Source organism: Malus domestica, chromosome 12 (assembly GCF_042453785.1).
Source record: "Malus domestica chromosome 12, GDT2T_hap1".
Classification (NCBI taxonomy): domain Eukaryota; kingdom Viridiplantae; phylum Streptophyta; class Magnoliopsida; order Rosales; family Rosaceae; genus Malus; species Malus domestica.
In genome coordinates this window covers 15,046,313-15,057,636 of record NC_091672.1, presented here as the reverse complement: position 1 = coordinate 15,057,636, position 11,324 = coordinate 15,046,313, and the positions used below count along the sequence as shown (strand labels likewise).

Below are 11,324 nucleotides of genomic sequence, written 5' to 3'. Positions count from 1 at the left end.
TCTCGTTACTTTTCAACTTGTAATTTTGAATTGGAATTTGGGAATAAATATAAATATGAATCTTAAAATCCAGATCTCGTAGGACGAGAAAGAAATAGATAGAGAGGAATGGAGAAAGGGGAAGAAAATGAAACGAAGGTAATAACTTTCTCAGCGACAAAGAGAAAAGAAGTTGCTGCTGTCATATGTGGTGCTTGGTTGTGGTTACTTTCGGCTGGATTGCGCAGGGATGTTTGTGGTTGTTATATTTTTCTAAAATCTCCAAGATTCAAATAATGCTTTATATTTATTATATTTAGAACTTAAAACAATTAGGGATATTTTAGGAATATAAGTGGGTGGGAAAAGTATTCGATTTTTTAAACTTTTTATAGTGGGTGAAAATATAATGTGCCTGGGGAGCAAAACTATGGGGCGGCAAAATATCATTCTTAAATTGAGAGACTACCTAGGTGGGAATCTGGGATAAGATATCCAATCTTCCTAAGATTATGATTACTTGCCTAATCCCTAAGTTATCCTAACTTGACTTGAATTAAATGTTCCTCACTTGGGAGATAAGTAAAATAGATATCAGACTTAAGGCTATGTCTGACCGTTTGACTAAAGCTAAGTCTGATCATTTGACTAAAGCTAAGTTTGATCGTTTGAGAGTTATGATCTATGGGTATTCTGGTCATTCTTGCCACTCAAGGTGCCACATGCCAAGGCCTAGAAATCATGGTCCTATAGAATTGCTAGAATTTTGAAACTAATCTGGTAGAAGTGCATGAATTTTGAAATCGATCTTGCAGATGTCCAAAAAAATTTGAAAATTAGTTTTTATGAATCTATAATCAGTTTAAATTTTTTATAGATGGTGTCAGTAACGAGCATATTGTAGGCATACTGGAATTTAAATTTTTTGTTTGCTTGTTTTTGGGTTAGGTTTGTTGAGGTTTGAGTTTTTGTCTCCCCTTGAAATGGTTCAAAACTAGTAGAGTTCTATGAAATGATTTTTGTGTTTTTATCCCTATAGGTAAAGCTCATTTTATATAAATTAACTTAAATCCTGTTTAGAGTGAATCCTACATCAGGAAAATGAGGAACCGTACATGTGCTTGAGATTGTGCAACTCCCATACTACCAATTAGTTTTATGGTGAAACCTTAACTTTCTTCATGGTACCAGAGCATGTTGTCTCATGTGTGGAGTCCAACGGGCAACACTTGTTCCACGTCCCTTGATTTGTGTTGTTCATGTGTTTTTCGCAACATGTGAGGGGGTATGTTAAGGGTGAATCCCACATCAAGAAAAGAGGGACTTTGTATGTGCTTATAAATTAGGCTGTGCTTATAAATTAGGTTACTCTCCATATTGCCAATTGGTTTTATAAGAAACCTCAACTTTCTCCAAATCCCTTAAACCATGTCTAATGGCATCAAAGTAGTTTAGTCTGTAATACATGACATTCTAGGATAAATGGAGCATGGAATTCTTTATTATTGGAGTGATGGGGTCCTACTTGTATTGCTACATAAGCAATTTGACATCTTTTTGACAAAATTGACAGAATTCAGATAAAGTGAAAGGAAAAGTGAATTCCAAGTGGTTAATTGGTGAAATTTGAGTTTTAGACAAAAAACAAGATTGAAGTCGAGTCTAGGGGGCATTACAAAAATAAGCTTATTTTTATACAACGATATTATATCCTCAAGGGAGGGATATTCTAGGTGATTTATTAGGTTAGGCCACACAAAGGACCCAACCACTAACTAGGTATTGAACGTAACATAACTATAATACGTTTTTCGCCTTTATGTGAGTCGAATTTATACCTCCGACTTACAAACGAAGAGTAATATTATTAGACTGTAATAGGAAAAGTATGCATGAAGGACTAAGGAATAGTGAAGCAACATTTATGACCGGCAACCCAAACTGAAGATGCTCCGACGCGATTACGATGACCCCTCCACGACCACTGTGCGACGCTGATTGAGATAGCCCACACCTATCCTTGTTGTACGACCTAGATCAAAGACAAGCTCGCCAAAAATGGTCGTTGAAATGAAGAAGAAGAGCAACGACGAATCGAACAGAATATCAAAGGCCAAATTGAAGAAAAAAGATCGCACGATGAAGAAAAAGAAATTGCACACAGACGAAGAAGAGGATCGCTGAAACGGGACCAGTAACCCTATTTCGGATTTGTAACCAATCCATTTTGTGTTACAATTTTTCTCATAAACATGGGCTGTGTAATAAGTCCAATTTGATTAGAAATAAGCCATATCATCCGGCCCACCAACAGAAAGTAGTCTTGGGCCGAAAAAGACAACAAAATACAACGGCCCAGTGTTACTTGCGTGGTTTTTGGTGAGATAGTAGGGTTATATATTAAGAAGGCCGATACACTCAGCCGCGTAATAAGCAAATCTGCTTCTAGGGTTTCCGCTCCATCAACGCACAACAGCAGGAGGCAGCAGCCATGGTTCTCAAGTATGCTTCTCTCTCTCGTCGAGATCTGATATCGAGATGGTTTCATTTGCGGTTCTTAAATTTTTCTACATACAATAACCGATGAGAATCCTCTATTTCCTATTTAGATTTTGGATTATGCTTTTGCAATAAGCTGTTTACATGCTCTGTTTGGTGCGTGCTTGTGCTTTTCTGGGTGAAAAGTGCTTTTTGTTTTTGTTGAATGTGAACATCTGTGAAATATTGCTAGAAACAATGGTCGAAACCCAATAAATAAGTGTTGGATTTTTACTGTTTGAATCTGTGTGAAAGGTTAGGGATTTTAGCAAATTGTTTGTATGAAATTGTGGAAATCGTGTTTAGGTGGATGCCATTTCATGGTTCACATAGGTTACAGATAGAACTAAATCCAGTGAGTTTTCAACTTGTTGGTGTGAGGGAATGTTCGGGTTTTTTGTTATTGGAAAGTGTTGTGAGGTGCTCGTATAGTTAAAGGCTGTTGATCCGCGTTTGTAGGCAGAGATGTGTACTTGTTCTAGTTTCTATCAATGATATTTCTATGTTTGCCTATTCGGTGATAATCTATTCTGGTAGTTGTGTGGAGATTTAATGGGAGGTAGACGTACGTGAATGGTTTGGGGTTTTAGGCTTAAGTAGTTTTCTTCTCTATTTCTTGCCCTTGTGTGGTTCTGTTTGAGCCACGAACATTTGATTCCGCTTATAAGATATTTTCGTGTCGCTTGTCAGGACGGAACTCTGTCGTTTCAGCGGTGACAAGATATACCCAGGAAGAGGCATCAGATTTATTCGTTCTGATTCTCAGGTAAGCAGTCATATTAAATCTGAGGTTAATTTACTTTGTATCAGATTATATATTGAAATTGTCATTTGAAAAATGTTGTTATTTCTTCCTTTTTTTTATAACCTGTCGTGGTCTTTCAGGTGTTCCTTTTTGCCAACTCCAAATGCAAAAGGTACTTTCACAACAAGCTGAAGCCGTCAAAGCTTACCTGGACAGCCATGTACAGGAAGCAGCACAAAAAGGTAGACATGCACTTTTCACTTGATATATTAAATCTTAGATGCCAATACTCCCTCCCAATCGATATAGTTATCTTAGAAATGTCCTGATTAGTTACATTAGATATAAGAAGCGATTAAAACTCCGGGAAATTGATTTGGTTTTGATCATCTGTTTTGATCATACATTAGTTATATTCCCTTATAATCTGTATAAATCTTTTTCTGCTAATCTCCTTGTGATCAATCTTTCATGATAAATTTAGCCTCTTAAACTGTCCCATAGAAGCCATTCTTTTAGTATGAAGTAGCTGGCAGCCTAGCAGTCTGTTGTTTGTATCTCATAGTTGTATGAAGTAGCTGGCAGCCGAGTGTCTGTTTTGTATATTGTATTAATTGCAGATGCTTTCTTGACATAATTAGGATATTGCTCAAGAAGCTGTGAAGAAGAGGAGACGTGCCACCAAGAAACCTTACTCAAGGTCTATTGTCGGTGCTACCCTGGAGGTTATCCAGAAGAGAAGAACTGAGAAGCCAGAAGTTCGTGATGCTGCACGTGAAGCTGCACTTCGGTTAGTGTTCTTGTCTATTCTTGTAGCCTTGATTCACTTTGTCATTCAACTTGTTCAGTTTCAATGTTTTTATGTCAACCTTTTGTGATTCATCGTTTGATTTAATGTCTGGATGTCTTTTGTAGTGAAATTAAGGAAAGAATCAAGAAGACCAAAGATGAGAAGAAGGCCAAGAAGGCAGAAGTAACGAAATCTCAGAAGACTCAAGGCAAGGGCAGCATTCCCAAGGGAGGTGCACCCAAGGGACCAAAGCTTGGTGGTGGTGGCGGCAAGCGTTAAGCCACTGTTCTGTTGTCTACTTATTGCGGAGTAGAGTAAGAGATAGGACGTGTTTGTTTAATTTGAAGGTTTTGTAAGGATTGATTGGCCATGCTTGATGGCCCCGCTCGTAATTTTCTTTCGTCTATCCTATATCTGTCACTTTGATATTACCAAGTACTTAATAGTTATTCAGTTTGTTTTGGATTTAAAAGATTTGGACCGAGCTTTCACACGGACCATGCCTATGAGACATGATGGGTGAGTTTTTCAATTGTGGTCTTTGTTCTTGTTCATAAAACGTCCCAGGCCCTATAGAAACCTCTGTAAATCATCAGAAATCCTCTTTGTCACCATCATATAGGACATACCCAAAGAGGCTGAAAACTCGGGTCCTATATTTTTGTTCTTGACTTGCTCTCCAAATTCTTCTGTGGCCGTTCCAAGAACACACGAAAATGAACAAAGATTATCAAGAATACGAAACATGTAAGAGCTCAAAGAAATTGACACTATATTTTCCACTTATTAAACTATAGGTTTATTTTTAGTTACGCTCCTTTGAACTCTATTTTAGTCTCACTTTGCTCTTTGTAATTAAAAGTCATTAATTTACTCTTTAAAACTCGTTCACTTCATGTTGTCCTTAGAACTCGATTTTGATCCTATTTTGCCTCTTGAAATTTGAAGGTCGTCTCTATAAAACTCTAAATTGGCTCTATGGCCTTAGATCTATTAATTTCTTATGTGGATTTGATTTGGATGTGCCAGGCTTACCAATTTATTTTTTTCATCTCTTCAATTTCTTTTAAACTTAATGTTCTCTGATTGCTGAATATTAACGCATAATGGAGATTTATAATCAAATTTATTATGTCACAGCCCGTTCCGAAATTTCATTTATTGTGGATGTGAAATGATGAAATTGCCCTTAAAGGTTGCTATGGTATGTGTGACATGTTTATTTGAATATTACATACTCTCCTAAGTACTTGGAAGGGACTTAAAGAAAATTGGATTGTGGTTTGTTTTGGTTGGACCACACACACACCGGACACATACCCTCACCCCGTGCTCTCTCTCTCCTTCCTCTTAGTTCACTCTCTCTCCCTCCCTTTCGAACTTGTACGGACAAGAACCAAAACCCCTTAAAACTTCACAGATAGACGTAAAAAAGGTGAGTTCCTTCATTCTTGCAACCTCTTGAATCGATTGGTACTATTTTTAGAACTGGAAACCCTCGATATCACGTCGAAACCGTAGCCCAGTTTGAAATCACTGTTCATGCACACGTGAAATGTTGGTTTTCAGGGAATTCTAAGCCTACAGGGAGCTTAGTGAGGTCCCAAGGAAGCTCGGAGTACTTAGTTTGAAGGTTTTGGACGTCGGGATCGCAGGGTTCGAAGTTCGCCGGTTTTCTTGGATTTTCTCCGGTGAGATTTCGTGTGTTTTTTAGCCTTAAATTAGTACATCGTGATTCTTCATGTTTAGGGCGCTTCATTTTGGTGAAAATTTCGTGGAAAATGGTTGAGAATCGAGTGAGAAATGAGCGATTGTAGGTCTGCCCATTTTTCTGGCACTGGCGAGATTTTTTCGGCGTCTGGAGGTTGGGGATGACGCGCGTGGGGGCACGTAGCACTGTGCCTCTCCCGGCGCGTGGGGGCGCGTGCGTCGTTGAAATTTTTTTCTAAAAATACCTCGACGTCCGTGACGTTGAGTAGGTCACTGTGGTATATTCATATACCTAAATTGAGCATCGTATGAGAAGTTATTACGCATTGTTGGTTATGTGCTTTAAATAACGTTTTTATAGTTGTTTCGCATATAGGTGATACCTATCCCGATGACGAGCGCATTCAAGGGCGTCACAGGGGTTACGACCCTTCGACATACCAGTGAGTGGGCAGTTATTTTCGGTTTATACCTATATACTACTAATTTTTCCCAGAAATTGAATTTAAATGAAAGTATGTTTTAAAATGCCATGCATGCATAATATATGAAATATATGAATTAGTATTTGATGCATATATGTGAAATGGTGCTGTGGATGCACAGGTGAGTATCAGGTGAGTTTATGTTGTTCATATGATTTATTGTTTGATGTGAATTATGTTAAGAGCTCATAACCTGCACCCCTGGTGTTAGTGCTTATATTATTCACCTCGCACCACACGCTCACCTTGGATCCAAGTAGGTGCATGTCGTACAGATTACTAGAGGTGGTTCCGACATGTCGTACAGACCATTAGAGGTGGTTCCGACTTGTAGGTGACTTTAGATTATTATACAACTGTTGATGAGAGAAACACTAGAGCGTATTCTTACACCATTCTTGTCGTACAGACTACTTCAGGTAGTTCCAATTTATGTGCAGAGTAGTGCCGTATAGGTCATAGTGGTGACTCCGGTTGGGTTGGGTATTAAGCTATAGAATCAACCGTACAGGACAGCTGCAGGGTCTCCGGTTGATTTCTTATTTCACCTGTTATATTGATGCATCCTTATCATGTTTTGAAGCATAGCATGGCATATTTCATGAAAAGTGTTAAAGACTTGTGATTTGAGTTAATTACTGTTATATGGTTATATATATACTATTTTTTTGGGAAAGTATACAGGTTTTACAGCGAGGGGTTATAAATGTTATTAAATGAAATATTTTCGAAAAGCTTTGTTTTACTGACCCACTCAATCTTGTTTTGCGCCCCTCTAGGTTCTAGTTAGCAGTGTTGGTGGCTCACGAGGATTCCCACGGCGTTCTGACAGACTACTTAAATGTAGGACTCACATTCGGGTGTTGTAATTTAGTAATGGTTCTACTTGACTGCACTTAGTACTTATGCTCTGAACATGTGTGTTTCACACTTAAACTCATTCTAGCATGTTAGTCGGAAATTACTGCTAGTAGTTGGTTTTATTCCTTCGTAATTCTTTTATCTTTTGCTTCTGCATCACACTTTTGGTTATGTCGCGCCCACGTGACGGCTAACACGTCTTGATTATAGGATCGGGGTGTGTCAGTTTGGTATCAGAGCCTAGGTTTGCAGTCATGTATAAATTGTTAATGCTCTAATGATCTTTTGGTGTCTCCTGTCAGAATTATGCCGCCTCGTAGGGAATCATGTCGTGCTTCTGAGCCTAATTTCCCTGACATAACTCAATTAGGGGAAGCGATGGCCCATGCCTTTCAGACTGCAATCCGCCCTCCTTAGAGAACACCCTTGGAGACTATGTACAATCTGAAATTAGACCGCTTCATGGGTAATGAGGGTCATGAAGGGGCAGAAAAGTGGTTAGTCCATATTGAAAAGACCTTTCAGGTGATGTTGAGTCAAGGGAATCTTCCTGCTAGTAGATGGGTCGAGACCACTACTTGGTTTTTAAGACGAGAGCCAGCAGCTTGGTGGGTAAATCAAACTCAGTTTATGTCACCTGAAGCGGCAACTGATTGGGAAGTATTCAAAGAGAATTTTAAGAAAAGATTTGTTCCCTCGGAGTACATTTATCGTAAGAAGCAGAAGTTCACTCAATTGAAGCAAAAGAATATGTCGGCGCATGAGTATTATAGGAAGTTTACAGACTTATCCCGTTATGATCCTGATATAGCTGGTAATCAGGTAGAGATGCTTCGCCGTTTTAAGCTGGGCACTAAGAGGAAATGGCGGACGTTTGCTAGTGCGATTGCTTGCACCACTTACCATGAGTTTTATGAGATTTTGGTTCGGATGGAGGATTCCAACAACCTTCCTAGTAATAGTAAGGAAGATGAAGATAAGAATGATAATCAGAGGAAAGATGACAGGGGTAAAGGTATCTCCACTCAGGGACCCCGTAAGACACAAAATTTCAAGAGAAGTGGAGCGAGCTCGAGTTCTTCCAGCGAAGGATTTAGTGTCACAGGCCCGAGGAGAGGTGGAAGATTTACTTATTGACCCAGGTTTCAGAGACAGAGATACTTTGGTGGTGCTGGTGGTTTAGGTCATCCGTTGTGCCGCAGTTGTAATTTCAGACATCATGGAGAGTGTAGGAGAAGTGGCGGTGGTTGCTACACTTGTGGGCAGATGGGACATAGAGCTGCACAATGTCCTCAGAGTCAGCAGAGGCCTCAACAGTCTGCTATGCCACCTCCAGCGCCAATTCAACAGAACTTTGGATCAGGCAGTTATGGTCAGACGGGTCGTGGTGGTGCTTACCACTATCAGGGTGATGCTGCTCCCTATGCTTCCAGACAGTATCAGTATTCCCAGGATCCTTATTTTCAGACTGGGTATTCCCAAGATCCTGGAGGTTATACTTCATATCCTTCCATGCCAGCTAATGGATCTCAGTGGCATCAGGGAGGTCAGCCCCGACAGGGAGAGGTTGCTGCTAGCAGTGCAGGACTGTCTAGGCAGTCTAGCCAGACAGGACAGGGACGTACTTCTCAGGGGTGAGGTAATCAAGGTAATAGAGGTCGTGGAGGACGACAGCAAGCTGAGGGACGTGTTAACCACATCTCATTGCAAGATGCTCAGAACCATCTAGATTTGATTATGGGTACGTTAAATATCCTTGGTCACTTTGCTAGAGTTTTGATTGATTGTGGTGCTACACATTCTGTGATTTCTCATACATTTGCTCAAATGACACAACCTCACCTTACACCTTTAGGATTTGATTTAGAGTTTGCTATGCCTAGAGGGGACAAATGTTATGTTGATAGTGTTTATCCAGGGTGTCCAGTGATGGTAGATGGTGTAGTTATGCCAGCTAATCTTATCCTGTTAGATATTGTGGATTTTGATGTGATTTTAGGGGTAGATTGGTTTCATTATATCGTGCCCATATAGATTGTTATGGGAAATCAGTTACTTTTCATCGTCCTGGACTACCAGAGGTTACTTTTGTAGGTGAAAGAAGTGGGGTGAGACATGGTGTTATTTCTGCCATGAGAGCAAATAAGCTGTTATCAAAAGGTTGTCAAGGATACTTAGCACATGTGGTGTTAAATGATGTTGTTCCTAGCAGTGTGGAGGAAGTTGGAGTAGTCAGACACTATCCTAATGTATTCCCAGATGATTTGCCTGGATTGCCGCTAGACAGAGATGTGGAGTTTTCGATTGATTTGCTTCCAGGTACAGATCCTATATCTTTGACTCCATATTGAATGGCTCCAGTTGAATTGAGAGAGTTGAAAATTCAGTTACAGGAATTAACTGATAAAGGTTTCATTCAACCTAGTAATTCACCTTGGGGAGCTCCGGTGTTGTTTGTAAGAAAGAAAGACGGAACTTTGAGATTATGTATTGATTACAGGCAATTGAATCAGGTAACGATTAAAAACCGTTATCCATTGCCTCGTATCGATGATTTGTTTGATCAACTTAAAGGTGCATGTGTGTTCTCTAAGATTGATTTGAGATCTGGCTATTATCAGTTGAAGATTAAAGATGAAGATGTACCTAAAACGGCTTTCAGGACCCGTTATGGACATTATGAGTTTTTGGTGATGCCATTTGGATTGACTAATACACCTGCAGCTTTCATGAGGTTAATGAATGAAGTATTCCAGCAATATCTTGATAGGTTTGTCATTGTTTTTATTGATGATATTCTGGTATACTCTAAGTCGAAAACAGATCATATTTGACATCTTAACTTGGTATTAAAGAAATTGAGGGAACATCGGTTATATGCCAAGTTTAGCAAATGCCAGTTTTGGTTAAATCAAGTGGCATTTTTGGGACATGTAGTATCGGCACAAGGAATTCAAGTAGATCCTCAAAAGATAGCAGCAGTGGAGAATTGGGAACAACCACGAACCGTCACTGAGGTACGGAGTTTTCTTAGTCTAGTAGGTTATTATCGACGGTTTGTTCAAGATTTTTCTATGATTGCCTTACCACTAACGAAGTTAACTAGGAAGGATGTTAAGTTCGAGTGGGACGAGAATTGTGAGCAAAGTTTCCAGCAGCTGAAATATTGCCTCACTTGTGCTCCAGTATTGGTACTTTCTGACGATAGTGGTAACTTTGAGATTTACAGTGATGCTTCCTTGAATGGTTTATGATGTGTCTTGATGTAGCATAAGAGAGTGATCGCCTATGCTTCTCGACAGTTGAAGATTCATGAAAGGAATTATCCTACTCACGATCTTGAGTTGGCAGCCATTGTCTTTGCTTTGAAGATTTGGAGGCATTATCTCTATGGTGAGAAATGTAAGATTTTCACAGATCATAAGAGTCTTCTGTATCTTTTACTCAGCATGATCTTAATCTTTGTCAGCAAAGGTGGATGGAGTTACTAATTGATTATGACCGCACGATTGAGTATCATCCGGGTCGTGCAAATGTGGTAGCTGATGCACTGAGTAGGAAACCTCAAGGTCGACTTAATGCTTTGTATGCTTGTCGTGTTCCTCTTCTTGCAGATTTGAGAGCTACTGGAGTAAAGTTGGAGATAGAAGAGCGAAGAGAAGCTTTTCTTGCTAGTTTCCAAGTCAGGCCACTTTTGGTCGATCGTGTACTTGAAGCTCAGATGGTTGATGAAGAGATTCAAGAAATGATCCGATTGAGAAATGAAGGGAAGAAGAAAGACCTCAGGATTCGGGAATCAGATGGCATGCTTATGCAAGAGAACATAATGTATGTGCCGAATAATGAGGAATTAAAGAAGGAAATTTTGGATGAAGCACATTGTTTGGCTTATGCGATGCATCCAGGAGGAACTAAGATGTACCATACCATTCGACCATTTTATTATTGGCCGAGTATGAAAAGGGAAATTGCAGAATATGTAAGTAGGTGTATTGTTTGTCAGCAAGTCAAAGCTGAAAGAAAGAAGCCATTTGGACGGATGCAACCACTTCCCGTTCCTCAGTGGAAATGGGAAAATATAACAATGGATTTTGTGTATAAGCTTCCACGTACACAAAATGGATTTGATGACGTTTGGGTGGTTGTAGATCGGCTTACCAAGTTAGCACACTTCATTCCAGTGAGGGAAAGGTATTGATGCGAAAATTAACTTAAC

General features: G+C 39.6%; 1 protein-coding gene across 1 annotated transcript; it reads left to right on the top strand.

Moving 5' to 3' along the window:
* The first annotated feature begins 2,304 nt into the window (after positions 1 to 2,304).
* On the top strand, positions 2,305 to 4,524 carry LOC103449922 (large ribosomal subunit protein eL24). The gene is made up of 5 exons (XM_008389250.4): positions 2,305 to 2,481; positions 3,208 to 3,283; positions 3,403 to 3,504; positions 3,904 to 4,052; positions 4,178 to 4,524. Exons 1-5 carry the CDS (start codon positions 2,471 to 2,473, stop codon positions 4,329 to 4,331), a joined length of 492 nt encoding a protein of 163 aa, XP_008387472.1. The 5' UTR covers positions 2,305 to 2,470; the 3' UTR covers positions 4,332 to 4,524.
* The last annotated feature ends 6,800 nt before the right edge of the window (positions 4,525 to 11,324 follow it).

What these genes read in the sequence shown, in the direction of transcription:
- LOC103449922 (XM_008389250.4), top strand. An exon ending in ACAGGAAGCAGCACAAAAAG is followed by an intron (nt 3,505 to 3,903) that starts GTAGACATGCAC and finishes TGACATAATTAG; the next exon opens with GATATTGCTCAAGAAGCTGT. An exon ending in GCACGTGAAGCTGCACTTCG is followed by an intron (nt 4,053 to 4,177) that starts GTTAGTGTTCTT and finishes TGTCTTTTGTAG; the next exon opens with TGAAATTAAGGAAAGAATCA.